The 21,535-nt window shown below is 31.8% G+C and overlaps 1 protein-coding gene across 1 annotated transcript; it reads left to right on the top strand.

Annotated features, from left to right (window-relative positions):
- The first annotated feature begins 2,538 nt into the window (after positions 1 to 2,538).
- Positions 2,539 to 21,534, top strand: LOC144839132 (zinc finger protein 704-like). Its single transcript, XM_078694445.1, has 7 exons — positions 2,539 to 3,224; positions 4,308 to 4,408; positions 5,473 to 5,825; positions 15,644 to 15,741; positions 16,194 to 16,401; positions 16,762 to 16,848; positions 17,251 to 21,534. Exons 1-7 carry the CDS (start codon positions 2,731 to 2,733, stop codon positions 17,452 to 17,454), a joined length of 1,545 nt encoding a protein of 514 aa, XP_078550571.1. The 5' UTR covers positions 2,539 to 2,730; the 3' UTR covers positions 17,455 to 21,534.
- The last annotated feature ends 1 nt before the right edge of the window (position 21,535 follows it).

Here is a 21,535-nt window from a genome sequence, read left to right as displayed (position 1 = left end):
TACTGTTGTAAGCATTGCTAATTAGTCCTAATATATTGCCAAATTTAAAATGTATTTTTACGAACTATATTTACATATCTCTGTATTGTTAAAATGTAAAATAATAATAATAATACATTGCCCAACTTATTTGACAAAAAGACCAAATAAAAAGCTTTCGAGAGGCAAGCCATGATTCAACGTTGATCGATCGATCTTTATTTATCTTCATTCCTGATGATGATCAAATAAAGATTGAAACGTTGAATCATGGCTTGCCTCTCGTTGTTTGGAGTTTTTATCAGTGCATCTGTTGGTTTTTAAAATACTTTCGCTGGTCTAGATTTGGCCTTGTAGGCCTACACATGAAATATAAAGTAATTAATGTTTAATGTAGGAATAATTATATGAAGCATTTAATTACGAATGAATGTTTTCGCTGTACAAAAAGGCGTTTCTTCTATATAAAACGATTATTGAAATCATATGTATTTGTTGTAAAATCCAAAAAGGTTAAAAATATGTACAGTATTCACCGATCAGAGACGCACTGATTCCAAAAGGGCGCCCTCATTTTGTCGTTTGTCTTCCAATAGGGAAACATACATCATTTTAATACATTATTACAGTAATAAATGTTATAACGAGATTATGCTATATGTTGATGGTGCTATAGTAATATTGTATTTATTAATTTATTTTATTAATTTCTTTTTATTTTTACAATTGTTGCTGACTTGGTGTGCAACATTGAATTTATAATAATTATTATATATGGACATTTGTACTTGTAATAATTTCCTTATTATTTATATTAAATACATTTTTAAATTATTAATAATTGATTTAATTATGTTTCTTCTAATGTTGATTTCTAAATGTACCTATAAGTACTCTCTATTTACCTATAAGTACTCTCTATTTACCTATAAGTACTCTCTATTTACCTATAAGTACTCTCTATTTACCTATAAGTACTCTCTATGTTACCAAATATACTATCTTTGCTATTAATATTATGGGCTTTGTTACTAAATTATAGTGCGCCGCCTATATCTCTTACATTTTCAATATTATGGACCTGCCCGCGCCCAATTAAATCGGATTTCCGCTCGCGCGCGTCGTCACGTGCACGTACTTCCTTTCGTCTAGCGACGACACTGCGCGCATTTTCGTTTTTTTTTATTGGAAAGAACACACTAGTTGTTGATAGTTGTTTTCTATATCATAACGTAATTTAATAGGCCTTTTAAATGATGTTAATTTTATTAGATTAAAAAAGGAAATTTTACAGTAACCAATACTCTCTAATGTTAATGGATTACTAAATTAGTCAAAAAGTATTGAAAAGACACAACACTTACTTAACGAGGAGTTAAACATTTGGCCACTGACCTCCTCAATGTACTTTAGTCTTTACACAGCCATTATGATCAACCGGACGCATGCTATTAAAACGCTTCTGGAAAATGTAGCCTACAACATCCAATGTGACACAAAATGTGCATCTTTTCGTAATCGGAAATCCATGGTTGACATTTCCAATAATATAATGTCAGAAGTACCTCTGATTTCAACACGTACATTTAATTGCAATGATCAACCATACTCCTAATTTAAATGCACGAATTGCACGATAACATAAAATTAAAATGGTGGGTTTTACTTCTGGCCATTTTGATTTCAGTGTTTATTTAACAGTAGGCCAACCTAGCTCCATCATGGCCTATAGTCATTAATATTTATTATCATTCATATGTGCTACTGCAACCTCAATCTTTTGAAAAGTATTTTTATAAGGAATTCCATTCAAAATGCAGTATTTTTTCGATCGATCGTTTGTTATTGAGTAAGTATCTCGGTTAATATACAATGTACAGTATATAAATAAAACGACGTCACAGAGTTAAGCCGGTAATAATATTATTGTAGGATATGTTTATTGGCTTTACTCCCTCTCTCCATGAGCGGCGTGATATTGAATGAAGATATTGCAATATGCGCATTTCATTCTTAATTGTACTATGTTAGTCAATTAAACATTTTATAATTAAACATTACGTCATAATGTTGTATGACATTCAATAGAGAGGTGAAATGTAACCCCTCTCTCCTGAAACCGGTGCCGCTTATTGAATAAGTATGTACAATTATTGGAACAGCCAATTTATTAAATCCCAAGCAGTGCCTCACAGCTGACAGGTCATTCGCCCTTTTTAGCACGTACTCAAACTTTGAGTTCAGCCCGTATATTTGGTTAAATAATACATTTGCTTCTTAGCCAAAATGCGGTGTTTGCCTTATATTCATTTTTGTGATCAAATTAGCTATAGAAATATATTAGTTTTAATTAAAATTGGCCTTTAATTTTGACACGAATAATAGCTAAATAAAACCTAAATCATAACAAAGAAACATGTGACCGCTGTAAATACTTCCTGTTTTTATCGTGACTGTCAGTCATTTCACCGTCATCCAATCACAGTAGAGTGTGTGTAGGAATCGGTCCAATAGGAACGCTAATTGATAGTACATCGCTTGCTTTGCTCCGCCTACTGCAAAAAGAAAACAAACACACGATTGGATTTTACCGGCGAAGTTGCGGCTTGTTGTCAAGCAAAAATAGGATAATTTTGATCGAGTACAGAGGAGTAGAGGCTGTATTTTGATTTAGAAATACCATATTGTATTTATCACGCTTTTGGATTTGTAGTAGTAGGCCTACTTTGTTGAGGGAGTGTGAGGTGAAATATGTACGGTTCCCGAAGAATGGCGAAACGATCCATAATCGGTACAAGAGTTGCGGCACCGTGGCAAGATGGGATGTTCTATCCCGGCGTGATAAAAGATGTCAAAAATCGTGGAGGCGGCGATACAACGTATATAGTGCACTTTGATGACGGTTATGCAAGAACATACCGAGATATGGAAATCGTAGGCCCATGTTTTCAGCCAGTTTCAAAGGTACATCTGAAATTTAATCAGACGGTGTTCACCACTCACAATGGGCGCGAAATTTCAGGTGTTGTTCAGAAACACCGGAAACAGACGAACGAGGTGTTGATTGTTTTAAACGACGACGAAGACACGATGGTGAAGGTCAAATTGGATGATGTTAGGCTGCTAGAAAGTAGAAAATCTGCCCGTCTGGTGTCCAATGATACGGATTATTCTAAGCTTGCAGATATCTCGGTTACCGAAGCTAAAAAGAGGCATGTCTCGAGTTATATTGACGTACCAAGCAGGTAAGTCTATAAAACCAATGTATTTTTTAAGTCGTTAGCTAAAATTGTAATGTGCATTGTTTTTGCTTATAAATACGTCGTGCATTTCATAAATATTAAAAAGGGATGCACATAGAGAATATTTATGGACACATCGGAAACCCCCAAATTTCATGATTGCGTCATACCAATTTTTTTAAGAATACGTTGTGCAATGTTGTACGATGTATGATTTTGATGTAGTCAGCGAAAAGTGCCTTCTTTATTGGAAGATTGCCAATGTTTTGCAACGCAATACAAAAAAAACTATATGGTGACGTCATTAACTCGTGTTGATAGCTGAAGAGATTATTTTTTTCCCGTGCATGCTAAATTCGCCGCTCTGTTTTCATCGGCAAATAAACATGTATTTTATAAATTTATTCCGTCAGTAACGTTTAATAAATATTGCCTTATACATTTAGAATGTTAAATTTGAATTTTGATACGTAAAATACACAAAAAATGTCGTTTTTTTAATGTTTATTAGCGGCGCAGCGACTGATTTGATAAACGTCATTGGGTTTGTTTTCATCGTTCAGGGTTGTCAACTGCATCGACCTTGGCTCCGTTTCAACTTCTCTATCCATTGTATGGTAATATGTGAGGCCAAGCATTTATGCCGTGACACAGCTAGCCTCTAGAGAACACAGCAGAAGAGTGTGTTGCGTTTTGCGATTATTCATGCATAACAAATGAGCTGTGGGCGCCGGCCGGTTTGTTTATATCTCAACTTAGCATGTGCTTAATTTGCATAGCTTCCTTATGGCTGTGTTGTTGCTAAACTGAGAGTTTGGCTCAGTTCAAGAATTTCATTTAGATAATACTTGAAATTAGGTCATGACCTCAATATGAAATTACTTGTTATTGACATGCATAATTAATTTAAAGGGATATTTGGAAGGAAGAATATCATGGTATGATATTCATGAAAACCCTTTTTGACATTCCTATTTTTTATAGTGCTATAACGATATACTATAATATCTCTAAGTTTATAGATATGGTAAAAGATTTAATTTTTAATACCTACTATTAAATAATTTTTGGGTTAAATAATTTCAGTCCAAAAGCACCCAAAATAGATGAAGAACCATCAATGGAGGACGTTATGGCCGCTATGGTTCTTACGTCACTCTCGTGCAGTCCAGGATTCAGGAGTGGAGGTAAATTTTTAATTATATTTTCCTTTTCCTTCAATAATTTTCATTCTTTTATTACTCTTGTTGGGGGTGGCTTTTTCTCATTCTCAAAGATTTCCTCATCTTTATCGTTTATATATTAATTTTCACTATCACTGGGCGGTTTAGAATTTGTTCTGTGCCTCTTTGGTATGCATCCAAAATTATTAGAAAACTTTAAAAACTAACATCTAAAAAACCAACAATTTAAACACATCCACATCCAAAACATGTTATAAGATTAAAACTATTTAAAGTACATACACAATACAGACAATACTATTAATGGACCAAAAAATATAGATATATATCTTGTTGTTATGATCATGATTGTTTAATATAGTCCAGCTGCCTTGTTTGAACAAGTCCAGACAGGTCAAATTTAGCAAGTACGCTCATTGTTTGAATTCAAAGTGAGGTTATGTGTGTACCTTGTTTGTACAGCCACAGGCCGAGTGCACAGGCCACATCTATTTGTACAGCCATATACCAAATTTATATAATGATTGTGTATTCAATAATTGACGTCTTCAATTAGAATATTCATGACCAATAATTGTCAATGTTATCAGCGAGGCTAATGGCCAGCCAAGTGCCGATAAGAAGAGGCCCAGTGGTTTACCTACAATTGATAGAATATACAGTTATGAGGTCATGGCCAAAATACATCCAAATATGGCATAAATACATCCAAATATGGCATAAAAGTACAATAACTTCTCTGCGGTTTGTTAAAAGGATAATCAGTATAGAGTTTCCCTTTATTTTTGTTTGCCAAATATAATTTAATACTAAATATCCTTGTATGTATGATGTATGGTGCAAGGCTATTTTGATCAAGAAAACAAATTTTAAACTTAACATTAATCTTATAAAGAAGACAATGTTTTTACACCCGTATATGAACTATTACAGACACTCTTTACCCATCCATGTAATATAATTATATGGATTTACAGTGTTTGGGAAGTTTTAATAATAGAAATATGCTGCACATTGACTATGAAAATAACTGAGAGTAAGTAGTAATTTTTCCATTTCAATTTCAGTTGGGGAGCCACCTAGTCCATCTAGCCCAGCCCGCTATGGCCTGTCATCCTCCTGGTCTCCTGCGACCATCAACGCACCACCAAGTAGCCTAGGCTCTGCATCCAGCGGTAGGTTTAGCTTCGATAACACAAGGTGGATCCCGTCTCCATCCGCATCGTCAAACAGCGATCGGGAAAGCCCACAGGCGGGTACGGAAAAGATGGAGTATGAGGGAGGTAGCCGGTCCTTGGTGGAACCATCATTCGGTCCACCTGCGCAGGTCTTTAGTTTGTCGTTGGATGAAGGTATTGATGTTTTTGACTGTGGGGCGGAGTTTGAAGTCGAAGAGAATACCCCATTAAAAAAGATTAAGGTGAGTCATTGCATTTTTCTTTTTTACATCTTTGATTTTATTTAATAAACTCCAATATAATAAGGTTCGTTTAGTTCCAACTCAAAACTGTCAAAACTAATGAGAAAAGAATGTACATCTGTTGTAACTTGTTGTTTCATGTAAAATGTATAAAAAAAAATGTGCATTGTCCAATATTTTAATGTGCACATTTATTTACATGGAACCAACAGCTTAACATCTCATCCAAAGAACCAGGCAATTAGGAAAAAGCATCTTTCCTATAAAGGACACCTACAAATGTTGTGCTTGTTCCTTTTTTGTGTTATTTGTGATAGAATCGCATCATACTCTGAAATGTAATACACACACCCTATGTATGCACCAAAGCAACCCAACCTTCAACTCATTGTATTTTGTGTGTATTTGATCTTTGACCTTGGGAGCAGCCTTTTATAATTACAGCATATTACTGCTCCAATCAATATGGTTACCTATTATGAGGCTAGAACCAATGTCTTGGACCATACTTGGATAAGTGCATTTAGAGCTGTCACTAGTGAGACAGTCTTCCTGTCTCTATTTCTTCATACTGTTTTGAATCTATTAATTTAAAGACGGCAGCATTACATTTGCACCAGTGTACTTCTTAATTTTGAATGTGAGCTACGGCCCTGGTTTTAATTACTATACTAAGGTACTGCACTTTCATTCTGAATTTATAATGTTTTAGTATAGTAAATCTTTAATATATAATACCATTATAGTAATCTTTAATCTGCCTGCTTAATTTCTTCCTGTTTGAAATCGAATACATCATCGTTTTGATGTTTGACATTAATAAAAACCGGTTATTTTGATTCAAGCGACTACAACCCTGCAGAGGCTTTAATGCAGGGGGAAATTAAGGGTCATAGTGATGTAACATCTCACCTCTTTCACAATGGATTATCCTAAAAGTACAATTGCTACGTTATTGACTCAGTCAAACAATTGTTCAATATATTTGTTAATGTTATTGTTTCTTAACAAAGTGACTAGCTAGGATATCAAAAGTATTGTTCCTTCATTATGTCACAAACTCCACATAGCAAATATCTCTATTTTATTTAATAAGGGATAACATCTTTTAATTCTAAATTGCCTCTCTTGATCAATCATCATAATTGTCCATTTGTAGGTTACCAACAGGTCACATTAAAAATGGAATGAATTCCATGACGATGTCATACTACACAACTCAGCTATGTTTAACGATATATCTATCATGAACACAAGTGCAACATACATTGTTAACAATATTTCATTAATGGAACTTCCATGTGACATGTGACAATTACCAAATGACCCTAATAAATAAATAAATTACATACATTATTGATTTCAAACCAGGTGTTATTCTATGTAAATAATGTCACCTGCAATCATGTCATTGGTAGATTATCCCCTAATTAGGAGTAATGCATCTGGTAATGAATGTTGTTTAAGATTAGTATGTGTTGAATGTTGTACATTGAATGTTTAATCCAGGGTAGTGGTCTATTGGTATATTTAGCTGCTGCTGTTGGTGTATAGAACATCGTAGTAGTAATATACCCACTGTATATGTACTGGTACTGGTTCAAATAATTTTGAGTGAAAGTTATGTAGTAAAGGGGGAGATGTTTGGTAAAGTGGGAGTTATGTAGGGAAGTGGGTTATTCAGGAAAGGAGAAGTTAAAAACCAGAACTGTTTCATTCAAAATTATTATTTTGTTAAGTAGAAAGATTAATTTGCAGTTTTAATGCCATTCATTGAGATTCTTGTTTGAAGGTACCTTGATAAATTTTATGGAGAGATGTTTTTAGGAAGATCGTAGGAATTCTACTACAGTAAATCTAATGTCACAATATGGCAGCTTAGCTCCACTGTAACTACTCTACTTATCAATATATTGTTATTCTAAAAATAAAGCTATTAAATATGTTTGCTTACCGAGTCACAGTTGATCGGTTTTCACATGATGAATAATGCACACAGTGACTTTAATTAATGGTGCATGACACACTATATATAAACAAACTTCTGTTTGTAAACCTACCGTTTCTATTGAACAAGTGAATATAGGTTTTTTTTGCCAGCAGAAACAGGTCTATGCAAAAAACCGCAAAAAAAGAACTTATCTTAAAAACATTTTCAAAGAGGCCAATTGATTCAAGTGTCGGGAACCGTTCTTAAACCATTTCCAATAACATTTTAGCAGCAATGCTTGAACTACTTTCTCCTTTGGACTCAAACCTGACAGAACCAGTTTTATAATTGTAAAAATTCAGTTGGTACGATATGATCCATTTTTATAATCAGCTACCAAAACTAATTCTGTACATTTTAAATAGAAAAGGCCTTTTAAAAGAGGTTAAACCAAGACACTGAGATGGTGTGTTGTTATATACCAAGTTATGGCATGGGCGATCCAAAGGGCACTTAATTTCACCATTTTTTTTATTGGCCCTCCCTATTTAAAAATCCTGGATCTGCTACTGTACAACTCCATTATACAGATGAAATGAATAAATATGAGAGAAGGGGAAATACTAATTGTAGCATGCATAGCTAATTAATTTATAGTAGATTTCGCCGGTGTTTCTTGGTATCGGTATCGTCATACTAACAATTTATTTGATCAGCTGCCAATTACTACTTGCTAATACGACTATTGTTCCTGCTGATGATCTTTGACCTTTTGTGCAGGGATGTTATTTTATATCTCCCAGGTCAGCGGTTTTCAGATTGAGTTATAATATTAATGAACAAAAGAAAATAGTGCAGGACAGTGGATTAGTAGGAAAGGTATTTTTAGAGGATAGATTCAGGTCAAACCTGCCAGTATCTTTGCTTTTTCAGCTCTTCATTTTTAAAAAACAACTTAAATATTTACATTCAGTATTTAACTATTCAACACTTATATCAATAATAATATAATATAACAATAATAATAAAGGCTTAGTCGATTAAAATTACATTTAAAAGAATTTACATTGAATTATGATTAAATTAAGTACGTTTGTAGTACAGTATTTATAAAACATTTAAATTTAATATTTAAATGCTCAATTTTATTTACTTTACACTAAACTTCAGGCAGTTTAACATTTCATCATAACCATCCTTTAACTTAATAATTGAAACTAGTACAGTATTTATACAACATTTGAATAATATTTATATTATCATCTTTATTTACTTTACATTAAACTTCAGGCAGTTTAACATTTATAATGACCACCCTTTAACTTAATAATTGAAACAGCTGATAGTGTGATAATTAGCAACCTGTCATTATTTTAGGCCTCTTTTGTAGGATGACAACCTACCACTTAAAAAGCATTTACTGTCACTGAAGTATCATGATCTAGGTCAGGTTGTAACATAACCTTCAAGATAGTATTATAACACTTTCATATTCAGATATAAAACGATTTAAATGCCCTATACTCAAAATTATAAAAAGATGCTAAAATATGAATAAATTTGTTTAGAGTGTAAATTGTTTTGCATTTTAATTTGGTTCTTGCTTGTTCTTTTTCATTTTAAGAACCCATTATTAAGTTTCGGTACTTTCATAGGTTAAGCTTCAACTCAAATTTTACAATCAAATTGTGTAATTGTTGTTTTTTTTTCATGATTTCTTCTTCCTGTCCTCAACATGTGCTTTTGTTTTGGCATTTCTAAATCAAATAGTTGAATATAGGGTCAATAGTCAATAGAGTAAAGGACGGAAATTGCGCTGTCTCTCAACTACCATTCATAACAATTTATCAAACATTTTACAGTTAATTAAACATTAAATATCATTCAGGAAGCATCTTTAGCAATCTATAAAAATGCAATTTTGCAAATATAAAGTTGAAAATAGCTTTATAGTTTAAATGTAAAAATTAGATTGACTAACATGTACTTTGTAACTAGAAATTTAGGTCTTAGGCAAAAATAAACAACTTTATTAACTAGTCATTTTTTTCATACTTTTAGAATTAAAAAAAGGCATGGAATGTCCAGATTATTAAACAATAAATTTAGACATTACTTCTATTAATTAATCTTATTAAAAATCTGTTTTTTTAAGAGCAAGCACATTGTGTCCCCTGAGTGTGCCCTTGATGATTGTGAATTACAATGATTTAAAAAAATGTTTGATATACAGTAGAATAACAAATAATCCTCTAAACAATTAAAAATAGAAACTGTAAAAAAAGACTGTTTTACTGATTTTGTATAGCTCATGCATAGCAACATGAATATTCATGAGTAATTAATGATATTCATATATTCATATTGATTTTCAGTTTGGCACTGAAATATCAATTTCAATTATCATTCAAAGACCAAAACCGTAATATGAAAAATGCTGAGAGGTCAGGAATGGGTGTTTATAATTTTAAAAAGGCAAACACATTGAGGGGCAGTTATTGTGCTCTAGTGGGCTTTACATCATTATTTAATTACTTCAACAAAATAAATACTTAACATATTATAATAATTTATTTATTTATTTATTCAATTTTCTGCCATATACAATACAAAGAAGACAAAACAATTATAAAAAGGGGGCAAGGAAAGACCAAACAGGTGCTAAACACCTATGCTAGTTGGTCAACCCAGAACATACAGAGCACGGAAAGAAAGAGATAAATAAATAAATAATACATAATCATATAAATTATAATATATTTTATAATGTTTACAACATTTTGATGAAACAAGTTCCTCATTTGGCAGAATACAATCATGTTGAATTATGATATTTTATAATGTTTACAACATTTTGATGAAACAAGTTCCTCATTTGGCAGAATACAATCATGTTGAATTATGATATTTTATAATGTTTACAACATTTTGATGAAACAAGTTCCTCATTTGGCAGAATACAATCTTATGAGATGAGAAGAAAAGCTACAATAATATGATAACACAGTTTTTTTTGTTTATGTTAAATGTCAAATTTAACTAAAATAAATAATTTGGTAAACATGTACAAATAGTTTATGAAATTGAAAATAATATTAGCTTTGCTTTTCAGTTGCTTTAAAGACCCCTTCCCTGCAATTTTGGACGTTTTTTGGAAAATAATACGTATATATCACTTTAAAAACATTAAACCATGTCATTCCTTGTCTTAAATGTACGTTTTATGGTAAATTATGATAAAAAGTGAGAAACAATGCACTACCTAAGTAGCTCGCGGCGATCGACCTCTCGTGGACGGTCTTAGGCCTAGCCTAGCTAGGCTTAGTTTTGTAGGCCTAGCTGGTAAACATCGGTAACGTACGAACATCGTACGCTAGCTATATACCTAGCCTGACGTTGTATAGTTGCTGCATTAATTGTCTTTCTATTTTTGCCAGACTCCGTTGATACAAATTGGGGAAAACCCGGTATTTTCGCTGACAAGTTAGGAGTCATCCATTTGTTTTGGCCTCACGATCGATCGAAAAGTGGGCGAATTACAGGTGAAAAACAAAAATATCAATCCGCGCGCAATGCATTTTGGGATTTATAGCGGGCCGCTATAATTATTAGAATCGACTTATTTTTCACATTTTTAACCGTTTAAAGACGAAAAAAGTTATCGCAATAGGACCATATAGTATTATTTTTACATTAAATATAGTTTGTGATCTTAAATTAGATCTAAAAAACGTAGGGAAGGGGGCTTTAACAATAAAATTTACATTAATTTTATAAAGAATAAATTTAATAATGCAATATCCACTTATCATAAGCCTTTGTAAAATATCATTTTCATGAAAAGCACTTTTACATCCGTTTGAGAAAAAAAAAATGTACATACAAACTTACAGACCAGCATAATTGATGAAATTATAAACAAGGTTTTTTTGCTGTTTAATAAAAAATGTAGCGTTTAACCTCAAATGTTTCAAATGCATAACGTATGTTTGTTTATGAGATGATGTCGTGCAGACTGATGTTATGTTCCATATACAAATTATTCTTACAAATAAATAATACATTTAAACCAAAGAGTTAAAGAGTAAACAATGTACATACAGTAATTACGGCAGAAACTATGATACAATAATTTTGACATGCTATGTAACTATGTAATACGTATTTGTGTATTGAGCATTTATTTGATGCATATATTGATTACACTATATAATCAATACATTACAGAATACAAATAAACTGAATAGTGCAGTGAAATCTAAGTGAAAACCCAAAGTTCCCTAGTATATATTATGTATCTTCCCTAGCTTATAATATGATTGAATTGATCTAACACCCTCTACTGTAGGAGACACCATCTCTACGAGATTAGGAGACACGCCTTAATATCCTCTACCAGATTAGAGACTCTGCCTTTTCTATTATATAATATCCTCTACCAGATTAGGAGACATGCCTTATTATCTAACATCCTCTACCAGATGAAGAGACACGCCCTCTTTATCTTGTCTTTCTGTATCCCAGTAATACGTCTTGCATGCCTGGTCATGGTCCAACAATCACTGATTATTGTATATTCAAAACCAACAGCTTTTAATTAGGAGGTCACAATGAAACCATTACATTTTAATACGGTATTAAAGTGTATTGCTTTTGTCTTTACAAAATTAAAACAAAAAAATTGTAAGCTAAATAAAATTGATTGAATTGAATAACAGCTGTTAAAATAGCTTACAAATACATAATTTGTTTAACAACAAATTAGAAAAAGGAGATATCTGGAGATTCCTGTGATTATCGGAAAATTCCTGTCATTATCGGGAGAGTTGCGAGGTCTGTATCATGATATATTTTGTGTTTACTCTTCTAGTAAAACAAACCCTAAGGCGGCAGAACAACTTGAAAATCATTGATGTTTTCTCCAGGTCTCTCTGGCAGCCCTGAGCATCATTGCTGCAGGTCTCTCTGGCAGCCCTGCACATCATTGCCTGCCATTGTGTCTATGCCAAAAAACATACAGTACATAGTAATACACAATTATAGTTTTGTCAATTGAAGGATGAATTGAACTTTTGAATTATAAAAGTTGAAGTCTTCTTTATGTCTATTTTTATTTCAAATTAATTTTAATAAATTTCAATTCTATCGATTTCAATGTTTAATCCCTCAAAATAATTTTAAAAGATTAATTTCAAATTGCTTGTAATTTCTTTTTTAGCCATCCCAATTTGATAATACTTTAGTTTTCTACAATTCAATGATTAACTTTGTACAAGATTGTATAACAAACAATTACATTTGTTATTATAATTTAAAAATGTGTATAACTTTTACTTTTTAAATTAAGAAGCATTTAAAAATGTATCACAATTCACATACAGTTATTTTTGCAGATATTAATATCATTGGTCACTTAATATACTGTACAGTGTCCTGAATTAAACACTGATTATTCTATTCAACCAATAAGTACTTATATTACGTTTAAGTAGATTCAAGGGAATGGTGAAGGTAAAAAGACATTGGAAGATTTTGACATTTTCAAAGAATACAAAACTTGGGATAGTACCAATTTTTGTCACATGATCCGAATGAACTACTTTGGAACTGACAAGGACACCAGCGCTTCGTGGTTTCCCAGCATGCATTGTTGATGTTGAATTGGATTAGTTTACATGACTTCCATTAATAAAAAACTTTTTACAACTTTGTAGAGCTTTTTATTCTTCTGTAAGCTGTGTGAACCGGCCCTAACACTACTATTTTAAAGGGATCCTTTATGATAGATATAGAAATGAAACTGTGTGAACATACCTTTATACTAATAATAATATAAAAGAACAATATTTTCAGGCCTTTCTTTTGGGTAATGATAGAGAGAGTTGAAACTATATATTATTTATATGTGAGCTTGCCTGTCTATACTCGGTTATAGGTTCCTTATTATGGAGACTTCTTGTTTTGGGGGGGTGGGTGGGGGTGGGGAGACCACACTATGTTTAGAAAAGAGGAATAAATAAATTATCTGATTTATATAAACATCTATATATTGTATAAAAATTCATTTTTGTGGAAATACCAATGAATGTAAAAATAAACTTAAACGTCATTTATTTAGAAATTGATTATTGCATCATATACTTAAAGATAATAAAAACTAGTTATGTTTGTCTGGTAAATTCCATAATTAAGAATATTAAACTAGAAATTGAAAGTGAAGTGATATAGCCTTGAAAATAAAGGAGGAAGGGTTTGGGAGAAAGATGGCTGAGAATTTGTGCTGAACAATTAGCTAGTGAGGGCAATTATGTGCCCTTAAAATACATTTAGGATACTCACACCATGGAGGATACTCCCACCTTGCTATTCTATCTGTTAATCACAATGCTTTTCATGTTATTTTCTATATTATCCCATTATAATATAATTTGTATAAATATTTTCATGATTAAAGTGAAAGGATGTATTGAGAGGTGACTTATGGTGTGATTGATGGTATACAATGGTCTATATTTAAACATGACTGGAAAACATCATCAACTATAAATAGCAAATAGTGTAAAATACAAGGAAGATTGCACAATATATAATTATGTAATATTCTATTTTTACTTTTCCAAAGTTTATGTACTGCAATCAATTTGGTTAGTAAAATCATCCTTTATTTCAAATAAAAAAACACTAAACTTTTAAAAAGGAAAAAATAGTATATAAAACACATCCAAACGGCATCAAATTTTTTTAAATTTTTTATTTTTTTATGTCTTTAGGCAATGTGGCCAAGGATTACCAATAGTGAATTAATCACTGTCCTATCAAATAGGTGGTAATCCCCCTGATACAGGGGCTATTTTGTGAACCAGTTCACCGGGGTAACCCCAATTTAGATTGCTATAAAAGTTATGGTAAAAAATTACATTATTAGGGAACAATTTTGCCACGTCGGTTTGTAAACAGGACAGAGCTACATAGGCATGCAGACCCAACTCAAAATGTTTATGGCAAAAGATGGCAAATAGCAGTTCATTTGACAATTTTTAGGCCCACTTCAAAATCCTTGATCAGCCACTATTATATACTCAGTCATAGGTACTAGGTACTGGATTCTCGTGTATTTTGGTAAAAAAATAAAACTGAGAGAATTTGTAGGCACCTCGTCGTCGTCTAAGAATAAAAAGAACTCACATTTTGTCTACCAAATTTGGTTACCAACTTTTATATTTATTAGGTTGGAACCAGCGGTTGATTAATCGTCAGTAGGTTGAAAAAAAGAAAGCGTCTGTGTTTAATGCAACCCAATCTGCTCGTATCTTGCATGTCTGAAAACAAGATCAATCGTCCTGCCAATAACCAATCAAAGGCCACCTTTATCTGCAAACACTCACAGCTTAAATTTCATATCCAACAAAATGTGATTAATGGTGTTATCATTGGTATATAAAGACCAATGTGCAAGAATGTGTTTCATTTCATATTTTTATCGGTTTAGTCTGTTATCAATTTTTTTTTTTAAGGACAGCGCTCTCTCTTTTTTATCGTAGTTAAATATAGTGCTGCAAATATGTGTGTGACATAACATCACATATACCTCTGACACCTATCAGAGTTATTTAAAGCTCTGTCTACACTATCAAGCTTTATGTGACAAAATTGTGCCATGATATTGTCATATCACTACCATATTTGGGCATATCACACTTTTTTTGTCAAACTAGTTTGATAGTGTAGACAGAGCTTTAGATGTAGATCAGAGATATATCAGCAGAGAAATATAAGAGAGTGTGTGATCACACAAGCACTCTGATTTGGATTAGCTTAAATCTGCTCCAGTCACGATTAAATCTAATGCATGTGTACACAGCTTATTTTTAAATATTTTTTTCTACAGGGCTCAAAGAAATTGTATCAATGTCGATGGAATAGCTGCACAAAGGTGTTGTGTACGCGTCAAGGAATTGAGAAACACGTCAGGACCGTTCATCTCAAGTGAGTGCCGTTTGGTTTATTAAAATTAAAACGAAAATGGAAAGAAATGACCTCATCATTGTAAACTTATCTTTCAACTGTCTGGTTTAACTGGTTGCATAGTGAAGAAACACTATTAATGTATGGTTTAGTTTACCATGTAATTCCAATGTAAAGTTTAGAATATCTCAATATCTGAAGTAATTCGAAAAAAGGTAAGGGGATATGAAAACCATCATTTTCTACTTCTTTGTCATCCTCCTCCTTAGCATCATCATTGTAAATGCAAATTAAAGGCGCAATGAAGCATCCAAACTGTAACTTGTAATTGGCCAACTCACTTGTGTTGTGGCTACGTTGTTCCATCCAAATGGGAACCAAGCTTTATTATGGGCCACGCCCTTCATTTGCTACTACTCATATGATTGTTATGAATGTTTTATGTTAATATATTATATTTTATCATTTTACAGGAGACCATTGGAAGATGATGACAGTGATGATGGTGAAGAAGATTTCTACTACACTGAGATTGACAGCACGATAGATACAGTGTCTGAGGGCTTCGCCAACATGACCACATCCTCTCCACCGCCAACATCAAATCATATTGACCTGGCACGACCCCTGATTCACGATGAGCCAAAACAGGTCATTCAGAAACAACGAACAGTCAGTATGGTAGGTGGTGACATTTATGTGTTGAAGAGACATTTTGCAAATTTTATGACCAAACTGTAGAGTTTTCTTTTCTAACAAACTTGCGCTGTACACAAATTATGTAATATCTATCTTGGAATAGGACTATTAAAGCTCAAGTATGGTAGTGGTATGACATCATCATGTCCATATTTGGGCACATTACATTTTTTGTCACATAAAGTTTGATAGTGTAGAGAGAGCTTTAGGTTGTTCACAGTAACAGATAGCTTAACATTGCAGGATGTATAGTGGGCAGTGTGCCACATGTCAACCGGGACCTTGCAATCTCTGACCCCATGTCCTAGTACACATCTACATAATTATTATTATTGCTTACAGAATGCTGAGCCAGTGCCAATTGCTGACACCTTTTCTTGGCAGCATAGTTTTCAGCCAGAGTTTAAAGCAACATCCGCACCAGCAGAGGTAATTATGCTCTTAATGTTATGTAACTTAACTTTGCCTCGTTAACTAAAAACATCTGTTACCTGATAGTTGGAAGTGCTTGCTTTGTATACATGATGAGTAGTCAATTGGATAACTGATACTAGATGAATTACGGAAATTTATTTACGATTGAAGACAGTGGAACCGTAATCCATAGCCATAATATCGGCAAGTGTTTGAGACTCACTTGCTCCATTTTATTTTTATTTTATAATCTATGACCGCTACATTTATGGCATCATTAAACTACTATTTTTGAATGCTCAAATAATGAATATTCATTAATGTTTTAAACTTTAAACCAATCAAAGCACTCCTCCCCCATTCAACTCATGAATAATCATTATTTGAATAACAATATTTGAATATTCTTTATTTCAGATGACAATTCATACACATAAGTTAAACGTGGTTCAGCAGAGACAGCAACAACATCAGGCAGCCTCTCCTAAATCCAGTGACTTTCACGCACCCAACAGAATTAGAAGTGATGGCCGCAAATGTCGCAAGGTTTACGGGATGGACAACAGACATATGTGGTGTACGCAGTGCAGATGGAAAAAGGCGTGCACGCGGTTCAACTAGGCATCCTCTATTATGTGTCTGTATAAATGTTATAATTTGCAGAAAAGTTTGTCTTTGTATCATAGAGGAATTATGTAGAATAATAATAATTAAATGCTTGTGTTTAATGGTACAATCCCCACCTCTATGCTGTAGGTAATTTATTCGTAAATGGTTAAGGTTAATATATACCATTTAAGCCTGTAGCCAGCCAGTTAAAAAACCTTTTTTTTGCTCAAGTGCCCTTTTGAAACTAGCAGTCAGTGAAGGTAATGGTAAATAGGAATAGCTCATGACGATTTTTCCCCTTTTGTGGAAAAAAGAACCAGCCTGTAAATAATCCTGGCTATGGGCTTGCCACTTATTGGACCAAAATGATTTTAGTTCATCAATTTTTATTAGGCAAAGGTTGTATCCCAGGGTGGGCTTACCCCTGACTCCTAATCCAGTCAGTAACATTTTCTGACAATTTTCATTTTCTGTTTTGGGAAACTCTTTTAAGTTATTCAAGATAAATACAATTTCAGTAATTCTGCTGAGCTGAAGCCTTTTATAAAAATATTTATTTTTGGTTAAAAATAATGTTTAAATGGGGTTTTTTACACCTAAAATTGATAATATTGAAACATTTTGGTGCAATACACATTTGTGTTGAGCTGTCTCTATTGATTGAACGATAAACCACCTTTTTTAAAAAAACCTAACATATAAAAACACTTTTTAAAAGAAAAAGTAATATTTATACAATTAAATCATTGAAAACTATTTTTGATAGTGTGGTAAAAGTATTTTCTTTCAATATAAACTGGTTTTAATGTTAATAAGATAACTTAGATTATCTCAAGCAATTTTAAAGTTAAATTTTAAAAACAAATATCATTTAAGATATTTAAATTGTACTATTAAATGAAAATACAATTTCTCAGTACAAGAAATAATAGTAAATACAATAGAATCACTTTGTTGCTTCTCTTCCCACAATGCCTAAGGAGCTGTGCGTCTCTTCCCACAATGCCTAAGGAGCTGTCACCTATTTTGTGTATGCTCATACGTTTCTGAGCATATGTAGAATATGCTTTGAGCATCAAAGGGTCACGATTGTGTTCAACAGGCCATCTACCTGGTCTCTAATTGGATGTTAGTAAATTAATGAAGTCTTTGAGGAGTATGTATTAAAGTTTTATTTAGGATAAAAATGAATTTGAAGTTTTAAAAAATAAATATTCTCTTCTACCTCAGACAAACTTTGGCATCAATGCATTGCTGAACAAAGTTGTTCATTTCAACATTAACAATAGATAATAATATCAATTGATGTTTTGTAAGTCCAGATTTTACAATGACATGTACCCTAAAAACCTACCTAAACAAGAACAAGTGTAGTCATGGCAACTATAGCATGCATTGGATGCCTAGCAACTATACATACTATTCTCTACCTCTCCTTCATTTGCCTGTAATGAGAAAAAGTGTTTTAAACGATGGAGTTGGTAATAAAAAGCTGAAATCATGCTTAAATTTAGCGCACAAATTTCTTTTTACATTCAACGTCTATCCTGACAGATGTTCATATGGCCATATATGGACAAATTGATTTGATTGGTTAATTAACAAATTTACAGTCAAAAATGCTTTAGCAATGCAGTTTATTAGTCTCCCACATCCAGACCTCCAACATCATTAGTCTCCCACATCCAGATCTTCAACATCATACATTCTGGTCAAACAATATCCATTGGCTAATTAGCTTATAAAACTTTATTAAGAACATTTTTATGAGGATTTTACCATTCGAAAATAGGAATGGACTTTCAAAGTACTTTGCAATGTCAAGCATTATTAAAATTATTAATGATTTTAAAGTCGCAGAATCAGTACTTTTTATAAACAAGGAGGTAATAGTAATTATCTTTGATATTTTCTGTATATATTTCCATCAACATGGCTGCATTATCTTTGAAATGTAAATAAATATGTATTAATGTTATTGTTACCTTATTATTGATTTTATTATTATATTTATTGTTATATGATTCAATTATTATTATTCAAGCCCACCCACTTTGAGGTGGGCCTATATCTGAACAACAACATTTTAATTTAAAAAAAAAACTCCCAAAACTGAAAACTAAGAGAGAGATGTCTGTATGATGCACATACAGTACCATTTTGCTGCATATATCCAGCGTTATACTATATTTTGGTTCTTTTATTAAAAAAAAAGATTCATATAAAATGGCCAAAGCACTAAGAACGGATTCGCAACACATATTTTTAGATTACAAAAAAATAAAAAGATATATAAATTAAACTATTTTGTTTATTGATTCTATTCTCTTATCTTTCAATATTTTTCTCAGTATTTGAACAATCTAGTGTGCTTCTCCATCGCGATAGGTATTAATATTTAATGAAAATAATTTTATCTAAATAATAATATTATTGTCCACATTTTATTCTTTCACCTTGTTCTGTAAATAACAATTTGAAGAAAGTTGGTTTTGCTACAAATTAGGAAGTTTTTGTTTATCAAATATTATTATTCTATATAAAAAATATGAGCAAATGTAGTCCCATGCTCAAGAAAAATCCCATCCACTAATTTATGCTAATTTTGGATGCAAGACTTTTATTATTCAAGTGGGGTTAATAAATGAGTGAAATAAAACACATGGGCTTACTATCGAATAAAGGCTTATATTTATTTGTGTACATAAGAAGTTGGTAAAACTATTTATGAAAAGCAGTTTATAATAACGTTTACAAAAATCTAGAAAATGAGGGAAATACAATCAAAAATAATGTTAATTGCTGCAGTAAAAAAAACTTTAAAAGATTTGTTTTATTATTTTAAAATAAACATAGTAACTAATTTAAGGGGCGTTCCCATAAATCTGATGGTAGTTTTACCTTTTTTATTATCAAATATTTATTATTTATTACTATTAAATTTGTTGTTTTTTTATAGTTTCTCCTTTTTTTCGGTAAGGAGACGGTTTGGGTCCAGTAAAGTATTATAAAATAGATGATTTATTTTTGTTGTACATTGTAGGTAAGAAATGTAAATGCCATAAGCATATTACAGATTTTAAACTCTTCACTTTTTCTATTTATTAATATTGTTATAATCGTTTTTTTCATAAGAGAAATTGTGCTTTTAATTTATAGATCTAAAATAATATAAATGTCATTTAAAGATAATGTATATGTCATTTAAGGTAATATAAATGTCATTTTAACATAGGTTGCACTTTGTAAAATATTACACGGATAATGTCATTATTAATCATGTCATTGTTATATAGAATGCATTGTAATAGTTAACTTATGTTAGTATATGTATTGTATAAAACTGTTAAAAACTGTTATTTTTTACTACTAAATGCACATTAACTTATGTTTTAATGTTTTGTACTGTTTGCAAGGTTTTGTCACAAATAAAGCTCTGTCTAAACTAAACTAAAACTAAACTAAAACTAGTTTGTTAAAAAAAATGTGCCCAAATATGGTAGTGATATGATGTCATCATGTCCATATATGGACACATCACATTTTTTGTCAAATAAAGTTTGATAGTGTAGATAGAGCTTAATATAATATTCTTCAATTTTATATTTTATCAATTGTTTTCTTCAATCATTCAAATAACATTATATTTTACGCACAATATGTAATAAATCATTCGCAACAACTTCTTTAAATTTATATGCACATCATTACTAAATAATGTTGTTTTTATTCTAAAGCTTAGTTCCCACTAAGACACTATACAAGGACTTAAGTGCAATGCAAATAGTTTGACCAATCACAACACGATGGATCATCCCAACAATCACTTGTGATTGGTCAACTCACATGTGTTCTTGTATTACATCAAAGTGGGAACCAAGCTTCAGATTCTTGTACATTAATATTTGTTATTGTATTATTGTTGTAAAGGTCAGAGGCTATGTAACTCATTTACATATTATACAGGTGTCAAGTTGCATGTGTTTATAATAAGAATGTAAATATTATGCATTTTTTAATGCATTATGTAAATAATTAATCTTTTATGAATTGTAATCATTTTTTTCTTCAATAAACATTTATTAAACTTGAT

This window comes from Antedon bifida, chromosome 4, assembly GCF_963402885.1.
Source record: "Antedon bifida chromosome 4, ecAntBifi1.1, whole genome shotgun sequence".
NCBI lineage: Eukaryota > Metazoa > Echinodermata > Crinoidea > Comatulida > Antedonidae > Antedon > Antedon bifida.
The sequence above is the reverse complement of the archived record's forward strand: the minus strand, read 5'-3'. Positions and strand labels throughout refer to the sequence as shown.